At 48.1% G+C, this 19,584-nt stretch overlaps 1 protein-coding gene across 1 annotated transcript; it reads left to right on the forward strand.

Moving 5' to 3' along the window:
• Positions 1-9,980: 9,980 nt before the first annotated feature.
• Positions 9,981-11,440, forward strand: LOC309828297 (ferritin light chain-like; the record flags this gene model as incomplete). The annotated part of the gene is made up of 3 exons (XM_082663541.1): positions 9,981-10,060; positions 10,831-11,192; positions 11,274-11,440. The coding sequence occupies 3 exons, from the start codon at positions 9,981-9,983 to the stop codon at positions 11,438-11,440; spliced, it is 609 nt and encodes a 202-aa protein (XP_082519667.1).
• Between the last annotated feature and the right edge of the window lie 8,144 nt (positions 11,441-19,584).

Raw genomic sequence — 19,584 nt, forward strand, 5'->3', positions numbered from 1 at the left:
TTAGAGACCCTGCAGTGCAAGCCCCTCTCCCAACTCCCACATTTAGCAGATGGGTAGGAGCTGGCTTTAAGCAGCAACTAGGACGCTCTGCTTCCCAAGCAGCCATGGGGAGCCGCGAGCCCAGGGCCTTTAGAACTGGATCACCTCACATGGAAGCCCCACCCTGTCACTTACAGCCTGTGTGACCTTAGACAAGGCCTAACCTCACAGAACCTTGGTTTCCTTGCCAGTAAACGGCGCTAAGAATGCTGACCTCGGGAGGTTATGGAGAGAATTTAATGAGATAAGCTTGCAAAGAGCTTGACATTTAGCAGGGATCCAATAAATATCCCTTTTCTCTACTTTTTTTTTTTTTTTTTTTGGGCCAAGCCAAGCAGCTTGTGAAAGCACTGATTCCAAACCACTGGACTGCCAGGAAATTCCCTCTACCTTTTCAAAGAGCTTTTTCCATACTTCAGATGATTTCTCTAGAATAGAGTCCTAGAAGTAGAATTATACCGGGCCAACTGGAAGAAACATTTATACGACCCTTGATCTGTATTGCCAACTTCTTTTCCAAAAGGGTCCTGCCACTGGTGGCATGTGAGGTTGCCAGTTTCACAATTTCTTTGCCAGACTAAGAATTTTTTTCCCCCCTTTCGGGTATTAGAAAAAGAAAAGTATTGTATCATTGTGTTAAGTTGTATATCTTCCATTAATTGGCAGGTGAATATTTCCTCACATCTACATTCCCTGTTTTCTGACTTGCTTGTTCGTGACCTTTGACTATTGGGGTATTGGCACTTTTTTTCTTATCAATATGTGTGAATTATTTTTTACAATAAAGAAATTAACTTCGCATACACTGACTGCAAACATTTGTTCCTAGTCTTTTCTTTGCTTTTTATTTTGAAGCTGATGGGAATTCCCTGGCCGTCCAGTGGTTAGGACCCAGTGCTTTCACTGCTGGGGCCTGGGTTCAATCCCTCGTCAGGGAACTAAGATGCTGCAAGCGGTATGGTGAGGCCAAAATAAATAAATAAATAAATAAAAATAAGTCTTTCTATTTGAAGATGTTTCATTTATTTTTAGTGATTTTTGTTGTTATTGCTGTGGTAGTTTTGGAGGTTTGTAAGCCACGGAAGTGTTTCATCTGTATTTTGATGTTTTTCTTTATAATTTGTTCTTTAAATTTTAAGCTGCCCCATCTGGGAGTTAGATACTCTTGAGGAATCAAATGTTATGGGTTGAACTGTATCCCTCCAAAAGAGATGTTGAGGCCCTAACCTTCCAGAACCTGCGAACGTGGCTTTATTTGGCAATAGAGTCTTTGTAGACATAATCAAGCTGAGACGAGGTTATACTGGAGTAGGGTGGGTACTACCCCAATATGACTGGTATCCTGAGAAGAAGAGAAGACAGAGACATACAGAGAGAAGGCCATGGGACAACAAGAGCAGAGACTGGGGTGATGCAGCTGCAAGCCAACGACTGCCGACCACCACCAGAAGCTAAGAGAAGGGCAAGGAAGGATGCTACCCAGAGTCTCAGAGGGAGCACGGCCCTGCTGACACCTTGATTTCACACTTCTGGCCTCTAGAACTGTGAGAGAATAAATTTCTGTTGTTTTAAACCTCCCAGTTTGTGGTACTTTGTTATGGCAGCCCTAGAAACGACGCCAAATTAAAGCCAAATTTTCCTATTAAAATTGGACCCAAGGAGAACTGGACAGAAATTATCCCATGATAAATGTGGAAATGCCAGACATATAGAAGAAAAGTGATGTTTTCCTACTACCATCTGGAAAAAGGGGGGGGTTTTGATCTCTACCTTGTAATTTACCTTAAATTACACTGAAATAAACCCCAAATGACTGAAAGATTTAAATGAAACTAGAGGCATTCTAGAGGAAAACATGTGAAATAAAAGGCTTTTTCAGGGCAGGGAAGGCATTTCTAAGCATTAGACAAATGCCAGAAGCTGTAAAAGGAAAAGTTGACACTGAACCACGTAAAAGTCAACTTTCAGCACAGTAATAAATACCTTCAGCGAAATCAAAGATCAAATGGCACTGGGAAACAATATTTGCAACTCAATTCACAGACAAAGGATTGGTTTCTTTAATAAAGAGAGCTCCAAAAATCAGTAAGAAAAGACCAAATAAGAGGAACTACACTGAGAGACCACTTCTCACCTATCAGCTTGGGCAAAGTCAAAAAACATTTGCTGGGGCTTCCCTGGTGGCGCAGTGGTTGGGAGTCCGCCTGCCAATGCAGGGCACACGGGTTAGTGCCCCGGTCCGGGAGGATCCCACATGCCGCGGAGCGGCTGGGCCCATGAGCCTGCGCGTGCGGAGCCTGTGCTCTGCAGCGGGAGAGGCCACAACAGTGAGAGGCCTGCGTACCGCAAAAAAAAAAAAAAAATTTGCTACTTTGCAAAAATTTGCTAATCTCCCAAACATATTCAGTGTATTCTTGACTGAGAAAAGCAGAAGGTTAAGATCACAATCTCTGGGTGACCTCTTAAGATTCTTTGCAGTGTTGGGACTTTATGATTATCATAATTGTCCTTGTCATTATTTTTACCTATTAGCATTAGCTGAGTGTCAAGACATCAGTGGTACTTGAAAAAGCAACTCTAGCAAATGGTTAACTAAAGTGTAATGGTTAACTGCCTGGGTCTGATTCTTGGTTCTGCCATTTTTTAGCTATATGACCCTGAGTAAGTGGTTTAACTTTGAGCCTTGGTTTCCTCATCTATAAAATGGGGATGATGTAATGCCTACTTCATAGGGTTGTTTTGAAGAATTAATGAGGTGATATATGTAAAGCATCTAGAACAGTGTCTGGCACATGGTAAGTACCATGTAAGTGTTAGCAATTATTATCACCATGGGGTGACCCTAAAGTCTGGAAATATAGAGAATTTTATTATGTATAATCAATAAACCACCTATTCTGAAAATTCCTATGTGTTTCCAGATTTGGTGGCCACTCTATATATGCTAGATACTTTTAAATACATTATCTTCTTTAATCTTCCCTATAGTCCTGTAAGATTTGCTTTATTATCTCCATCTCACTAATAAGGAAACAAGGGATCACAGAGGTAAAGTTACCTTTCCAGGGTCACACAGCTGCAAGGGCCAGGGCCAAGATTCAAATGTAAGTCTGCTCAGGTTATTTCTACTCCATCTCAGGCCATCCCCTACAGAGTGTCCAGAGGCACCCTTTGGTCCACTGAGGGTGGAAAATTTCAGCCCAGTTCCAGATGGCAGGCCCCAACAGGATAGCAGGCTCCTCCCTGGCTCCGACGCTGCCGCCTACCCCGCTGATTTACAGAGAAAGTGGGGAGCATTCCCCATACTCCAAGTGGAGAGAGAGGCAGACTGCTGGCTCCGCCCCCTGAGAACTTGCGGGTTGGGGGGAGGGGAGGGGGAGGGGAGGGGAGGGGAGGGCATGTGGGGAAGGGCTCAGAGGCCCAGAGAGAGTCGCTGGGCTCGCTGTTACAGTCTGGCATAAACAGTGCCAGCGATTTCCTCCAACTCTGCTGCTCGGGTGTGGGCCCCAGAGTCTCTTAGATGCCTCCAGCTGCGCTTGTTCTACCGGACGGACGATCAACGCATGCGAAGTGTGCAGTGCGACCTGTTTCGTAAATAGATCTCATTTGGGCTGTGACTTTGAAATCCAGCCAAAGGCCCCAACCTAAAATAGTCAGCCTACTGCCCTGTTATTTTCACGGCTTAAAAAGAAAAAAAAAAAAAAAAAACCCTTCCAAAGCAAAGCAAGTATATTTTTATCACAGGCCTGCTTAGAATAGCAACACCTATTTACTTGGAGGGAGGAGACTGCAGGGCGACTTTCCGCGCTTCGGTTATTATCCAGACCCGGGGACCCAGTGCACTCAGTCCACAGAAGAGGGTCCTCCCCATCACAGGGCCAGTCCAGCGGCCTCTCCAGCCTTCACCCCTCACCCCAGTACACAATCCATATCCTGGCCCCCACGCACCTCACTTTCTACACTGCTCCTGGGCCTCCAGGTCATGACCACAGGCCTTGCTTTCATGCTGGTTGCCTCCCCTCAACCCTCAGACTGTGTGCAGCCTTCACCCTTTGCTTCTCTCCGTGGCCGGAGTGTGGCTCGTCTGTGGCCTGTGGCTCACGAACTAAGGAGCATCCCTCAGCCATGAATAATCCTAATCACCACTGAATTTTTAGGGAGCACTCACTGGCTGCCAAGAGCCATGCTAAGCATTTCTCCCCTATTATCTCACTGAATTTTTAGGCCTGTTCTGTGAGGTTCCCATTTTGCAGAAGGGAAAACGGAAATTTCACTGAGCTGCCCAGGGTCACACGGTCAGAGGACAGGCTGGGAGACCTAAACCCAGCTGAAAGGCTCCCAGTGCTGTGAGCTCTACATAATTCTCTCATCATTGTAGCTTTTTATTACATGCAGATGATATTATCCCATTTTGTATAACACGTATTTGTGACCATCTGCTAACATGACGCCCAAATGCTACTTCTGGGGAGGGGCAGGGAGTGAAAGTTTGAGACATTTTTTACTTGTTTCTTTAAATGTTCCTGTTTATTTTTTTATGAGTACGTATCTGTTATATTATCAGAAAAACAAACAATAGTTCGAGAAAAACAAATAGAAGCGAGCCCTCAACGTCTCTGGTAGAGGTAGTGTGTGTAGTGGCCAACAGCCCACACACTCAGGAGCCAGGCGCCCCTAGCATTGCCACTTCCCAGCTGTGTGACCTTGGGTAATTCATCTAGCATCTCTGTGCCTGTTTCCTCACTCATGGAATGGAGGCTAAAAATAACATCTACCTCATAGGCCGGGCAGGAGGATAAACGTGTTAAAGTGCTCGAGGCAGTGTCTGGCACACCCTAAGGACTCCAGAAGAGCTTGCCACCATCCAGCACCTCAGATTGTAGAGGGAAGGCAAGGAGATGCAAAAGCAAAGGTCCTCAGGGGCCCAGCAGGCATGGGGAGGTCAGCAGCTGTCAGTACTCCAAGGGGTAAGGCTTGTGGCAATAGGCAGAGTGCAAAATTGTGGCTGGAAGGGGCTGCAGTGTTTTAAGATCCAATGCATTTTCTGAAAGAGCTATAACTCCAGGATTTTATTAAAAGTCCTCTAAGGTTTAATGTTGCCTCAAATGGAACAACACAAAGAAGGACCTGCAGAGCCCTTTGGCCCCAGGCCGCCAGCCTGCAGCCTCGCTCCCATGGGCCTCCTGCTTCAATGGTCCTGGCTCCCCAGAGGAACCCTGACACCCAGCAGCTGACAGTGAGAAGCACGATGAGTAACAGATACCTGTGTTTGGAGGCAAGCGGCACCAGCTAACTAGGCAGGGATCCATCTCCATTTCACAGATGACGTAACTGAGGGTCAGAGAGGGGTAGCAATTTACCCAAGGTCCTGCAGCACAGTGTCTGATAGAGCCAGGATTCAAACCCAGGAACTTCTGATTCCAAAGCCTGTGCTTCTAGGGCTATTTATGAGTCTCGTCCTTTCCTTCTCTAACAGTTCCTCCAACATCAGCTTTCTGACAACAGTAATTAAGAAAAGAAATTTGGGGACTTCCCCGATGGCGCAGTGGTTAAGAATCCGCCTGCCAATGCAGGGGACACGGGTTTGAGCCCTGGTCCAGGAAGATCCCACATGCCGCGAAGCAACTAAGCCCGTGCGCCACAGCTACTGAGCCTGCGCTCTAGAGCCCATGAGCCACAACTACTGAGCCTGTGAGCCACAACTACTGAAGCCTGCGCGCCTAGAGCCCGTGCACCGCAACGAAGAGTAGCCCCCGCTCACCGCAACTGGAGAAAGCCCAGCAACGAAGACCCAACGCAGCCAAAAATAAATAAATTAATTGTTTTAAAACAGGGGGAATGGTATTGCCCACAGTACCAGCTCAATTTAAAAAAAGGAAAAACTTTCTCCCTGTAGCATTCTTTTCTCTTAATTTTTTTTTTTTTTTTGGCCTTGATATAAAAACTGTTGACTCCAACATCATCTCTAAGTGAAATGAGGTTATCCTCCACAGGGCATACAAATGGTTAGATTAAAGGTTTAGCTGGCCACACACCCTGGCGCTGGCTTGCAGTCATCTGCCCCTACTCAGCATCTCTCTGAACACATCAGCAACCGTTCTTGAGGTGCCCACTCTCCATGAAGGACTCTGCTAACTGTTAAGAAACTAATCAGAGCCCTGCAAGCACGAGAGGCTAAAGCTGGGTGGAGATGAGGATGCAAAGAGGACTTGTATCCAGTCAGCCCCCACTGCACGCCAGGCACGCTGACTCTTCCCAACAACACACTTCTAAATTATTGTGAAACCTCCTGGGGGTTTCCTGTGATGTGGGTATTACTATCCCCATTTTATAGCTGATAGATCCAAAGGTCTGAAAGAAGAAGGAATTCCCTCAAGGTTATGTTCGTTGTTAAGAGAGAAGTTACATCTCTCTAGACTCTCACTCCTCCACGCATGGTCCCTGGACCAGCCACATCGGAATCACCTGGGAGCTTGTTAGAAACAGATAGTATCAGGCCCACCCCAGATCTGCTGGTCAGAAGCTGCATTTTACAGGACACTGCAATGGGTCTCATGCACACCAAGGTCTGAGAGGTGCTGCCCTAACTAACCCCTTCCCCCCCAAGTCCTCTGTCTCCTGTGCATTTCAAACTCTGTGCTGGGGTAGAGCTGGCAGCTTTCTGCTCTTTATTCCGTAAGTTCAAAAGTACTTTGGCATCAAACCTGACAGTTGAAAGAAAATCCTAAATATAAGTACCACAAATCAGCATTTGGGCATCATTTCCTTAACGGTAGCCCAGTTTACCCAGGACTGAGGGAGTTTCCTGGGATGCAGGATTTTCAGTGTTAAAACTGGGGCAGTTCTTGGCAAACTGGGGTGGCTGGTCACCATATCCCTATTCCCAGCCTCTCAAACACAGGTAATTCCTTTCGTGTAGTAGTTCTCAGCCCTGGATGCACCTTAGAATCACCTGGGGAGATTTGAAAGGAACAAATGCCTGCTCACTAACCCAGATGAATTAAATCAGAACCTCTGCGGGCAGGTCTGGCCACTGATACGTTAAAAAAGACTCCCCATGTGCTTTGAACGTACAGGGTCTAGAGCCACTGTTCCTGCCTAAAGTTATTTTTTTGCTCTGAGAAGCACATTTTTCAGGAACATGAAGAACTGACTGAAGGAAGGAAAAGGGGGAAGGGACTCGCCCTTACTGGGTCCGTGCCTCTCATGCTGGTTAGCACCCAAGTGCCAGAAGCCGCGCTACCTGTGAAAGAGGAGTTATTTGTGTCCATTATGCAGATAAGAACACTGAGGCTGAGAGAAGTATCTCACCCAAGTTCACACAACTAGGAAATGGTGAACTGCGACTTCAGGTCTGTCTTCTTTTATAACCCCGGGAGGATGTTCTACACACTACCTCCAAGATATCTAGATTTTAACTTTGCCATTGATCATGAAGCGATTCTGGATACCTCCCAGCTGAGAATGGTCTGCTGCAGAGTAGAAGATGAGGCCCACCTGTACAGGTGGACTATTTTCATGCTGGAAATTCCTTCACCATGGAGTCTTTCCCCTGAATCTTATAAAACCCAGGTAGACCCAGCAATCCCACTCCTTGGTGCCTACCCAAGAGAATGTTCATAGCAGCATTGTTTATAATAGCCAAAAGGTAGAAACGAGTCAAATATCCATCAACTGATGAATGGATAAAATGTGGTATCACTGTATAATAGAATATTATTTGGCAATAAAAAGTATTGATACATGCCACAACATGGATGAACCTTGAAAACATTATGCTAAGTGAGAGAAGCCTGACACAGAAGGCCACAGACTGTAAGGTTCCATTTACATAAATGTCCAGAATAGGCAAATAGAGACAAAAAAGTAGATTAGTGGTTGCCAGGGGCTGGGGTGGGGAGGGGAGAAGGGAGGAATGGGAGAGATTGCTAAGGAACATGGGGCTTTTTTGGGGTGATGAAATGTTCTGGAATCAGTGTGATGGTTGTACAACTGTGAGTATCCTAAAACTACCTAATTATACACTTTAAAAGAGGGGATTTTAGGGTATGTGAATTCTCTCTCAATCTGCTAACAGGAGTTCTCATCCATAGCTGGTGGGAAAGCAAAATGGAGCAGACACTGTTGAAAACTGGAAGTTTCTAGTAAGGCTAAACTTACACCTACCATATCATATAGCAGTTCTACTCCTGCATACGTGCCCAAGACAAACGAGTGCTTAAGTCCATCCAAGGACACGTACAAGAATGTTCCTAGCAGCTTTCTTCATAATAGCCCCAAACTGGATGCAACCCGAATATCCATGCCGAGGAGAACAGATAAATAAACTGTGCTGTATTCATACGATGGATACCACAGAGCACGACAAAGGGACTACTTACTGCTACCTGCCAGACAAAAATGAATCTCACTGATATGATGTTGAGCATTAAGAAGCCAGACAAAAGAGCCCATCCGCTATGCCTTCATTCCTATGAAGTTCAAGAATATGCGGAACTAATGGATGACGATAGAAGTCAGAGGAGCATAGACTGGGAAGAGGCAGGAGGGAGCTGGTTAGGGAGCTGCCGGTGTTATACATTTGATCTGGGTATTTGTTGATTGGGGCTGCACATCTGTAAGGATCACTGGGTTATACATGGAAGATCCATGCGCTTCGTGAACTTCACCATGTGTACGTACGTTATACCTAAAAAGTCCAGAAGCTCCTCGGCCAATGGTGACCTTGATCTGGGGTTCACTGACTGACCCTGGATGTCTGCACAGTGGACTGAAGAGGGCACAGACTGTGGAGTCAGGTGGACCTGGATTCCAGTCCAGCTCTGCCCCTGTCTAGTCCCATGACCTTGGGCAAGTCACTCAACGTTTCTCAGCTTCATGAAATGAGGAAGCAATCTCTAACAGGGACGGCCTTGAGCGTTAAGAGAAAAAATACATGGCAAGTCCCGAGCACAGGGCTCAGCCCAGGAGAGAACAGACGAATCCCAAGTGGTCAGTAAACGGTGGCTCATACAAGACAGCTGCTCTGTCAGAAGGATGCAGAGTCGCAGCCTTCTGGCAGGAACAGGGGCAGATGAGTGGGCACAGCCAGGACAGTTTATGAAACTCGTCCGGGTTGTCTGCCCTGTTGAAGAGACCACCAGGAGCGATCACATGAAAAGCCAAGGAGGGGGCTTCCCTGGTGGCACAGTGGTTGAAAGTCCGCCTGCCGATGCAGGGGACACGGGTTTGTGCCCCGGTCGGGGAAGGTCCCACGTGCCGCGGAGCGGCTGGGCCCGTGAGCCATGGCCGCTGAGCCTGCGCATCCGGAGCCTGTGTTCCACAACGGGAGGAGCCACAGCAGTGAGAGGCCTACGTACCGCAAAAAAAAAAAAAAAAAAAAAAAGCCAAGGAGTGACAGAAGAGAGGCCCAGTGTCCTAGGGCCCCAGCTGAGCCCAGCTTCCGAGCTGTCCCCACCAAGGTGCAGCCATGTGAGTGAGCCGTCTTGGAGGGGGGTCCGGAGGATCACCGCCCCAGCCAACATCATGTGGAGCTGAGCCGGTCAGTCCACAGAACTGGGAGATCATAAACTGTCGCTGTTTTAGACTTTGGAGTGATTGCTATTCAGCCATAGACAGCCCATACAGGAATTGCTATCCAAGGGGGGGCTCCAATAAACAGCACTGAAAACATGGGACACTGGCTTAGGAACAGGGCAATGGGCAGAGGCTAGGGGGCCTTGAAGAGATTGTTATTGGAATGTGGAAGAATGTGAGAAATTGTTACGGGAGCCTGACCAAAGGGGACGCGACTTACGTACTGACAGAAAAATGTAATAAAACTGTTCCCTGTAATATCGTGGAAAACAGAAAGTACAGTTCATAGCCTTGTTGTTTTGGCTGAGGAGATTTCAAGGCAGAATGCTGAAAGAATCAACTGGTTCATTTTAGCTGAGGGACGCATGGAGGATGAGCTAAAGAAAGAGCTGTTCCGTATCACAGAGGAATTTATAGGAAACGCTCCTCGCCTCAAGCTTGTCAGGTTGGAAAATGAGACCGTTTCTCATTCCCAACATCTATAGCCCAATAAAGAGTATCAAAGGAAATAAGAACCTGGGGGAGGGAAGGAACCTGGGGGCAAAGATCAAATACAGGGTGCTTCCCGTGCAATGTGGCCTCCGGGTCAAGATCAGATGAAGGATGCAGATACAACAGACTTTCTTGAGAACTCAGATGCATTTCAGGGTACGGCGCAGGTAGAGCCTCTCAGCTAGACAACAGGCTTCTAAGAACCTCTGAAGGCGTATCCCTTAGCGCTTGCATGTGGCCCAAAGGGTCTGTTTCAGAAAGAAATGTTAAGTGTGGCTTTTGTCTAATGGAGTAGGTCATTTGATACACAGGAAATGCACAAAAGCTTTCATTTTACTAATTTGGACTGAGAGGAACAGAGACATTATACGTATATAGTTGTACCTAAGAATCCATGGGGATTCATTCTAGGACCCCCGTGGATACCAAAATCCACAGATACTCAAGTCCCTTATATATGCGATGGCCTACTATCTGTATATAACCTAGGCACATCCTCCCGTATACTTTAAATCCTCTCTGGATTACTTATGATACCTAATAAAATGTAAATGCTATATAAGTAGTTGTAAATACAACATAAATGCTGTGTAAATGCTTGTTGGAGGGGCAGTGCACCGGCTGTCCCGAGAATCTGTCTCTAGCTTCTACAGTGTTTGGACAGAACACCACCAGGGACATCCCTTCTTCCAGCCTCCAACCACCCTCCAACTGTTTTCCCAGCCACAACCTTAGGCACCAACCTCTCAGCCAGCCTCGGCTTCAGGGACCAACCAACACCATATTCGGAGTTTCTCTCCGTATTGAGGATCAGCGGAGCTCCCACATTCCTCAGGATTATTTCCCTGCGGTGGAGGCCGCAATCAACCACCCGGTCAACACGCGCCTGCGCGCCTCCCACACCCAGCTCTCTCTGGGCTTCTATTTCCACCGAGACCACGTGGCTCTGGAGGGCGTGGACCACTTCTTGGGCAAGTCGGTGCGGGAGAAACGCGAGGCTGCAGAGGGTCTCTTGCAGATGCAAAACCGGCATGGCTGCCGCACACGCTTCCAGGACACACAGAAGCCGTCCCAAGATGAGTGGGGTAAAACCTGAACACTGTGGAAGTCGCCACAGTCCTGGAGAAGAAGCTGAACCGAGCCCTCTTGGATCTGCCTTCTCTGAGTTCTGCCCCCCCATCTCTGTGAGTTCCTGGAGAGCCACTTCCTGGATGAGGAGGTGAAACTCATCAGGAAGAAGGGCAACCACCTGACTAACCTCCGCAGTCTGGCCGGCTCCCAGGTTGGGCTGGACGAGCATCTCTTTGAAAGGATCACCCTCCGCTACGGCTAGAAGCCTCTGGAGCCCAGCGGACTTTGACGACCCCTCTGACAACCCCCTGGTGCCAGGGCTTCTGCCTGCCGCCACTAGGCAGCTTTTTAACCAGCCTGGAGCCCTCTCCCACACCGCAGAGCAAATGGAAACAATAAAGCTTTTTGCAGGAAAAAAAAAAAATGGTTGGAGTGCAGCAAATTCAAGTTTTGCTTTTTGGAACTTCCTGGAATTTTTTTTCCAATATTTTCGGTTTGTGGATGGTTGAATCTGCAGATGCAGGACATGTGCACATGGAGGGCCAATTGTATGTGTGCGTATATGTAAAATAAAAATACAGGGACTTCCCTGGTGGCGCAGTGGTTAAGAATCCGCCTGCCATTGCAGGGGACACGGGTTCGAGCCCTGGTCAGGGAAGATCGCATATGCGGCGGAGCGACTAAGCCCGTGCGCCACAACTACTGAGACTGTGCTCTAGAGCCCGCGAGCCACAACTACTACTGAAGCCTGCGTGCCTAGAGCCTGTGCTCCACAGCTAAGACAAGTCAGCGCAATAAGAAGCCCTCGCACTGCAACGAAGATCAGCCCCCACTCAGCAACAAAAAAACCCAACGCAGCCAAAAATAAATAAATAAATTTATTTAAAAAATAAACATAAGGTACATATACATATATACACACATTATATGTACTTTTATGGGTGAAGTGTGTCAAAAGGTAAAAAAAAAAATTTTTTTAAGAAAGGAACAGAAACATTATAAAGCAAAATGTAGCCTCTGTGACTCTCAACTGCCTAAGGACAGGAATCAGGCAAACATGAACCATTTCTTAAGTAAAACAAGGATGACTCAGAGGCCAAGAGCCAAATAGAACCATTCCCAGGGAGCAGACCTGGGCCCCGATCAACATGCATTCCCTAGCCTAGGGAGCATGGAGAATTGTACCCAGAAGAATTTCAGAATTGTGATGGACCTGTGACTGCTCTGTCTTCCCTTCTGGATGGGAGTGTACATTGTGGTGCTGCAGTTCCTGTCTCATTTTAATACGTTGGGTACGTGAGGGCAGATAACTTCTCTCTGGTCCACAGGTCTTCAGATCAAGAGGAGCCTTGCCCAAGTGCCTCATCAACAATTGGATGAGAAACCAGACTTCTGGCCTGCCCTTGAGGCTGAAATAGGGTGAGAGTTTGGGGGTTATGGAAAGTGGGGGAAAACATTCATTCTGCACAAGAGAGGGAGCTTGAGGACGAGATAGGAGACTGTGGTGGCTAGTCTCCAAAGACGGTCCCAAAGGAATCCTGCGGCCCGGTGTTCATGCCTTTGTGCAGTCCCTTCCCATGCTATATTTGGCCTGGTCCAGTGACCTATTTAACCAACAGAGGCAGCAGAGTGATGCAGTGCCAACTAGGGACCCATGAATTAAGGGGACCTGGCAGTTTCAGCTTTTGCAGTTTGAGGAACCCTGAGCTGCTATATAAGAAGTCTGGCTCCCTTGTACCAGAAGGACTGTGGGAGGGAAAGGCCTTAGGGAGATAGGGAGGCCCTGAAATGCCTTGGAAAGAGACAAAGTTTCAGGCTTCCCAGTCCTGCTGAGGCCAGACTTCTAGCCATTCCCACGAAGCTGCTAGACGTGAGAGCACCATCTTGGGTGTTCCAGTTGAGTCCCCAGTGGACTACCCCTATGTGACGTCAGGTGGAGCAGAACTGACCCCAGATGATCCCAGTCAACCCACAGAATCACGAGAGATAATAAAATGGTGGCTTTTTTAAGCCCCTAAATTGTGACGTAATTTGTTATGCAGCGATAACTAAAACCCAATCCAAAATTAAAGAACAAGCAAGCCCACTCAAGGTATCCATATAATCGGCTTCCTGAGTCAGAGACCCAAGTGGAGGGACTTCCCAGCAGTCCAGAGGTTAAGACGCCACACTTACAATGCAGGGGGTGCAGGTTGGATCCCTGGTTGGGGAACTAAGATCCCACATGCCTCATGGCGCGGCCAAAAAAAAACCAAAAACAGAGAGCAGAGTGGAGAAGGGTGGAGAGGGGATTTGGAAAAGAGAGAGAAGGTCAGAGTAAGATGAAAACAGGGCCAAGGACTACTCCCTGAGGAACCCAACAATTCATAGTTAAGCCTTTGCAGGAGGTCGAGCCTGCAGAGGGGACAGAGAGCGGGCAGCCAGAGAGGCAGAGAACGCTAGGTTTCTTCACTGTCAGGGAAGCCAAGAGCAGAAGGTGATGGGAGGAGGGAATGGTCCACCGAATCTCACACCACTCAGATGGCAAGTCAGAGGAGGATGAAGGATCCATTGAGATTGTGGCCTTCAGGAAAGCCAATTAAGTCTGCCTTGGGCTTAGTCCTGCACTCCCTCCCTTAGTAGGTAGCACTAAATGAGGGGGTCTGTGAAACCAGAACTGGCAAAGGAGCTGGGGCTGTTCCCAAAAAGTGAAAATCCAAATTGCCGGTAAACCCATGAAAAGGTGCTCAACCTCCTTAGTCATCAGGGAAATGTAAATTCAAACCACAATGAAATTCCATTTCACACCCACCAGACTGGCTATAAATAAAAAGCCTAACAATACCAGGATCTGGCAAGGATGTTGAGCAAATGGAACTCTCAGGCGTTGTTGGTAGGAATGTAAGTTGGTACAACCATCTTGGCGACAGTTTGATACTAACTAGTGTGGTTGAGGATGTGCACAGTGTGTTGGGCCAGGTTCCCTGGGACACAGAGTCTGAGGAGGAGGTTTGCACACAGCAGCTTTACTGGAGAGCGCTCTCAGGGAGAGTGGGCTAGACCTTCAGAACTGTCCTGAGTTGATGGTGGGGGGTCAGGCCCTTGTACCCCTGATTAGGCTACTCATTGGCTGGGGCTGCCCCCAAGCAGGGGTCCTAAATGTAGACAAGGCAGCCCCATTCATAAGACTCCGAACTCCCAATGCAGAGGGCCCAGGTTCGATCCCTGGTTGGGGAACTAGATCCCACATGCCGCAACTAAGAGCCCGCATGCTGCAGTGAAGATCCCATGTGCCGCAACTAAGACCCAGAGCAGCCAAAACAAACAAACAAATAAATATTTTTTTAATTAAAAAAAAAACACGACGGTCCCATCGGTTAAAAGGCAAGACTCCTGATGGCTGGTGCCTCGGTCCCGCGGGAGATCAGGATGCACACCACAGCATTCACTACAGTTCCATACCATCTGTATCTCCTGCTTCGTAAGTTAACACCATCTGAGAACATCTCCAGGATTCTGATCCATCTCTTTTTCTTACACTTAGTGGAATTAGCTACAGCTCTCACACTCCAGCTGGTATAGTCATTATCTCCCTCCTTACTACCTGTTCTAGACCCCCTAACCATCAGCTGGCTCCTCTGCTGGTCAAGGTGGCGTACCTGGCCAGACAGCCCAGACCTTCATCCCTGAGATGTCTGAGACCCTGGTCACCATGCTCGTCTTAGTTATGGCTGCTGCATCTGTCTATTTACCATCAAAATCGGTCAAAGAAGAACCAAGAAACACTCAAGAGGGTCACCTGGGGTGTCGAATGTATTTGTCTCTGTCCTGGTGTGTAACAGCAGCCCTGTCTCCTGCTGATGTCACAGTCAATTCACCCGCCAGGAGGGTGACTCCTCTTCTTGCTTGCTGGTCTCTTGGCACAAGGAGCCTGAAGCAATCAGGTAGCCGCTATAGCTGAAAGTTTAGTGGGATTCTTGTGTATCCTGGTGGAAGCATCCCCCTGCTGGGAACCCAGACCTCAAGGCCTACAGAGCCTAGAGCTGTGAGGATGGGAAGCCCACATTCTCCCAGTGGCTCATTCGGAGTACGAGGAAAGGAGTAACTCTTACTTCCACCTGCTGATCCCTAGGTCTGCTTCTTCTATGTACTGTAGGCAGCACCCAATCACAGTTTTGGTTTAAGGTGAATCGTGGAAGAGGATGCTCCATCCACACAGTGTATCTGTGTGAATCGTGGAAGAGGATGCTCCATCCACACAGAGTATCTTTTCACAAGTTGGTGCCTCAGTTGCATCTCTTTTTTCTAGCTAAAGTGTTTCCTTTTTAGACCTATCAAACTTTTTTTTTTTTTTTTCCTGCGGTACGCGGGCCTCTCACTGTTGTGGCCTCTCCCATTGTGGAGCACAGGCTCTGGACGCGCAGGCTCAGCAGCCATGGCTCACGGGCCCAGCTGCTTCGCGGCACGTGGGATCTTCCTGGACTGGGGCACAAACCCGTGTCCCCTGCATCGGCAGGCGGACTCTCAACCACTGTGCCACCAGGGAAGCCCTATCAAACATTTTTAATATAATTCTTTTTTTTAAATAAATTTATTTATTCATTTTTGGCTGCATTGGGTCTTTGTTTCTGCGCGCGGGCTTTCTCTAGCTGCAGTGAGTGGGGGCCACTCTTCATTGTGGTGCGCGGCCTTCTCATTGTGGTGGCTTCTCTTGTTGGGGAGCACGGGCTCTAGGCCCGCGGGCTTCAGTAGTTGTGGCTCACGGGCTCTAGAGTGCAGGCTCAGTAGTTGTGGCGCATGGGCTTAGTTGCTCCGCGGTTTGTGGGATCTTCCCAGATCAGGGCTCGAACCTGTGTCCCCTACATTGGCAGGTGGATTCTTAACCACTGAGCCACCAGGGAAGCCCAACAATTCTTTAATATACAAACTTCACAACAGCATCCACAGAACAGGGTCGGGGGGTGGGGAGGGGATTATGAAGGGGAAAGGCAGGTTTTCAGGTTCCTGACTGCTTCCCTCACCCCTATTGCCTGTGAGAACATGGTCTTCACAGAAGACAAGTCAGTTCAGCCAGAGGCCAGGGGCCACACAGCGCACTCTAAGGCAGCCTGAGTGCAGCCGGCGCCTCCAAAATAACATCATCACCACCTCTCGGGAAAGCCAGATCCACTTAGGAGACAAGAGGAAAGTGGTTGTTACTGAGAGCAACCTTATCATTCCTCAGCATTCTGCTGATCATGCCTTTGGGGCACAGAATAGAGTTTTCTAGAGACGGCTGGATTGGAAAGAGCTAAAATCCTCCTGGGAGAAGAAGAGAAATTGAATGTGAGCCTACCTCCTACCAGGGTGTCTTGCCTGTGACTCTAGAAAGCTAGCATCTTGGTCTGCTCGGATGTTTGCAAGGGGAAGGAATGACAGAGCCTTTGGCCCAACAGGGCTGCAAGTCTTGCCAGGTATTGACCAAGAAAGCCTCCAGGCAGGCCAGGGAGGTCTGTGGGAAGCAGCATTTGGCCAGTGGTCCTCAAGGGAGCCTGGTGGTACATTAGCTTTCAGGAAGAATTTATTGCATGTGTGGAAGAGAGAAAGGATTCAAGTCAGAGAGTATTAAGAACTAAAGTACCTCCTTCTTACAGGTCTGTGGGGTAGAAATGAGATAATACTTCTGGGTTGGGGAGAGACCCAAAACCTGTTATCTTTTGGGGGCCCAGTTTGACTGGCTTGGATGTACGTTTTAGCCCCAAATTCCTCATAAGTCCAAAGCCTCCCCCAAATCAGCAGTTCCTGGGCAATGTGGTGTTTGATAAGTCCAGTGGGTCCCATGGTCATACGTCTACTGCTGCACCTTCTTTGCTGTAAAGTGAGTCCCTCGGTCCAAGGTGATGTTTTCTGAGACCAAATGGCAGTGGATCAAACACTCTGCAAATCTTTAGATTGGCTGAGAACGTGTAACCAGGAAAGGTAACCTCATACCCAAAATATGTGTCAGTCCCACCCAAGACAAATTGCTTCTTGGTAGAAGACATCCAATGTAATCAACATGCTACCAAGTGGCTGGTGGGTTCCTTGAAGGGTGGTACCATGTTGGCAGCTCCATGTTAATCCTTGTTGCTGGGAAAGTGGACGTTCAGAAGTGGCAGTAGCCAGATCATTCTTAGTGAATGCAGAGCTTCTACCCCTGCCACATAACCTCCATTCATGCGGCTATTGTGCCAAAACTGGGGTGACCAGTGACAGAAGCTGACTGCTGACCTAGCTGAATCATTCTTTCTGCTTGGTTGATTAGTACCTCTTCAATGATGAATGCTTTCCATGGACACCAACATGTGGTGCAAAGACCTTCACACTTTGTGTCCATCCCTGTGGGTTCACACACATCCCTCTTTCCCAGGCCTCTTTGTCCCCAGTCTTCTAATATTTATCCTTCCTTCTTTCCCCACTGCCCATGAGGTCTGTATTTATTCTTACCTCAGACCACTTCTCTTGTCCACGGAGTGGATGCCCACATACACTGCCCAAAGCCCTGCCCATTGGGAAGATTCCACCTTATTTACTGTCTTTCAGGGTCACTTCGGAATGAGGCTGCAGTGTGGCCACCCTCTATTTTCAGCTTCTACCCACATACCAAACAGATCCATCTGTGGATCAAGCTTGGCCCTTTCCCTCCTTATCAGGTGGCCATGGGGGTCCCATGCAGCCACAGGTGTGAGATGAAGGGGATGTGTTCGCGCAGTGCTGGTGGGTGACATGGGGGTCTCGGCCATCTGCCTGGGCAGCTTACTTGTACCCTCTGCCCTACTTGTGCCCCATCCGAGATGTGCCATCTGACTTTGGATTGTTGTCACGCCCACCTGACCTCATGACATGGTAGGTCCGACAGATCCCAGCTTGTGAGGGGCTGTTTGGGCTGCAGGGTCACTTCATGTTCCATGGTCAGGTGCACCGTCTCTGCCAGGGCCCACCCCAGGAGGGCTTTCTCAAATGGTGATAATTGTCTGCTGCAGAGTGAACAGCCTTTCTCCAGAACTCTAGGGATCTGGGTTGTGATATTCCCATCAGGGCTTGCCATAAAAATGTGGCACCTTTTCCCTCTAATACTATAGGTTCTCCCAGGTTCTATGGCCCAAGAGGCAGAACTGCTTGCAGGACAGCCTGGCTCTTCTGCAGAGCTCTTTTCTGCCCGGGACCTGCTCAGAGATGGCAGCCTTCCACATCACTCAGAAAATAGGTTGGATCAAAATTTCCAAGTATCAGGACTTCCCTGGTGGTGCAGTGGTTAAGAATCCACCTGCCGATGCAGGGGATGCGGGTTCAATCCCTGGTCTGGGAAGATCCCACATGCTGTGGAACTACTAGGCCTGTGTGCCACAACTACTCAGCCCACGCACCTAGAGCCTGTGGTCTGCAACGAGAGAAGCCACGGCAATGAGAAGCCCGCACACTGCAACGAAGACCCAATGCAGACAAAAATAAATAAAATTAAAAAAATACAATTCCCAAGTATCAGGTATGCCGACCCCAGCCTGCAGAGGTCTACCAGCACGCTGTGCTTCCTTCTGGACGGTGGGAGGTACAAGATGCAATCAGATGTCCTTTACTTTGGAGAGGTTATCCCAGCATGCTCCAGACCACTGAACCCCCCAAACTATTGATGTGATGAGCCCCTGAAACTTAGAAGTGTTAACTAACCATCTTCTAGAGTGCTTGAATTCTTGTACGGTTTACCTACTACCCTCTGGAACCATGTCTTGTTCTTCGAGTCCTCTTCACACTATTTCACCAACAGAATGGAACAATGTGCTGTTTTGCAGAATGTCCAGATGGTCCAGTCCCTTCTGACTGTATTAGGACAGAGGGCAGGAGAGTTAACATAGGCTGAGCTGGATAGTAAATGTGTACTGTTGTCTGCCCCACATAAAAGTGAGCAGTTTCTGGTCCTTTTTCCTGTTAGGGATGTAAAAGAATGTATAAGCCAGATCAATGGTTGGATACCATGAACTTGGAGCTATGTTAATGTTTAGCAAGGCTACCACATCCAACACAGCAACTGCAGTTGGGGCTACTATGTGCTTGGGTTTGCAGTAGTTCAGTGTCAGCCTCCAGGAACCACCTGGTTTTTGCCTGGGTCAGATTCGTGAATTAAAAGGGGGGACAGATGGTGACCACTACCCCTGAATCCTTTGGCTCTTACATAGAGATCTCTGAAGAAAGTATTCTTAGACCCATTCGGCAGATGAGGAAACTGAAGCTTAAAGAGTTAAAAAAAAAATAGTTTACTTATTATAAAACTTCCTGCTTTGTCAAACCAAAGCATTTGCACTTAACCACTAAGCTACCCCCAATCAACAGCTGTAAATAGAATTCATTTAGGAAAGTGAAAAACAAGATCTCACTGAATTGCTACATGTCCAAACACATCCATCAAAACTA

The sequence above is a fragment of the Grampus griseus genome (assembly GCF_964374135.1).
Source record: "Grampus griseus genome assembly, chromosome: 10".
NCBI classification, from domain to species: Eukaryota; Metazoa; Chordata; class Mammalia; order Artiodactyla; family Delphinidae; genus Grampus; species Grampus griseus.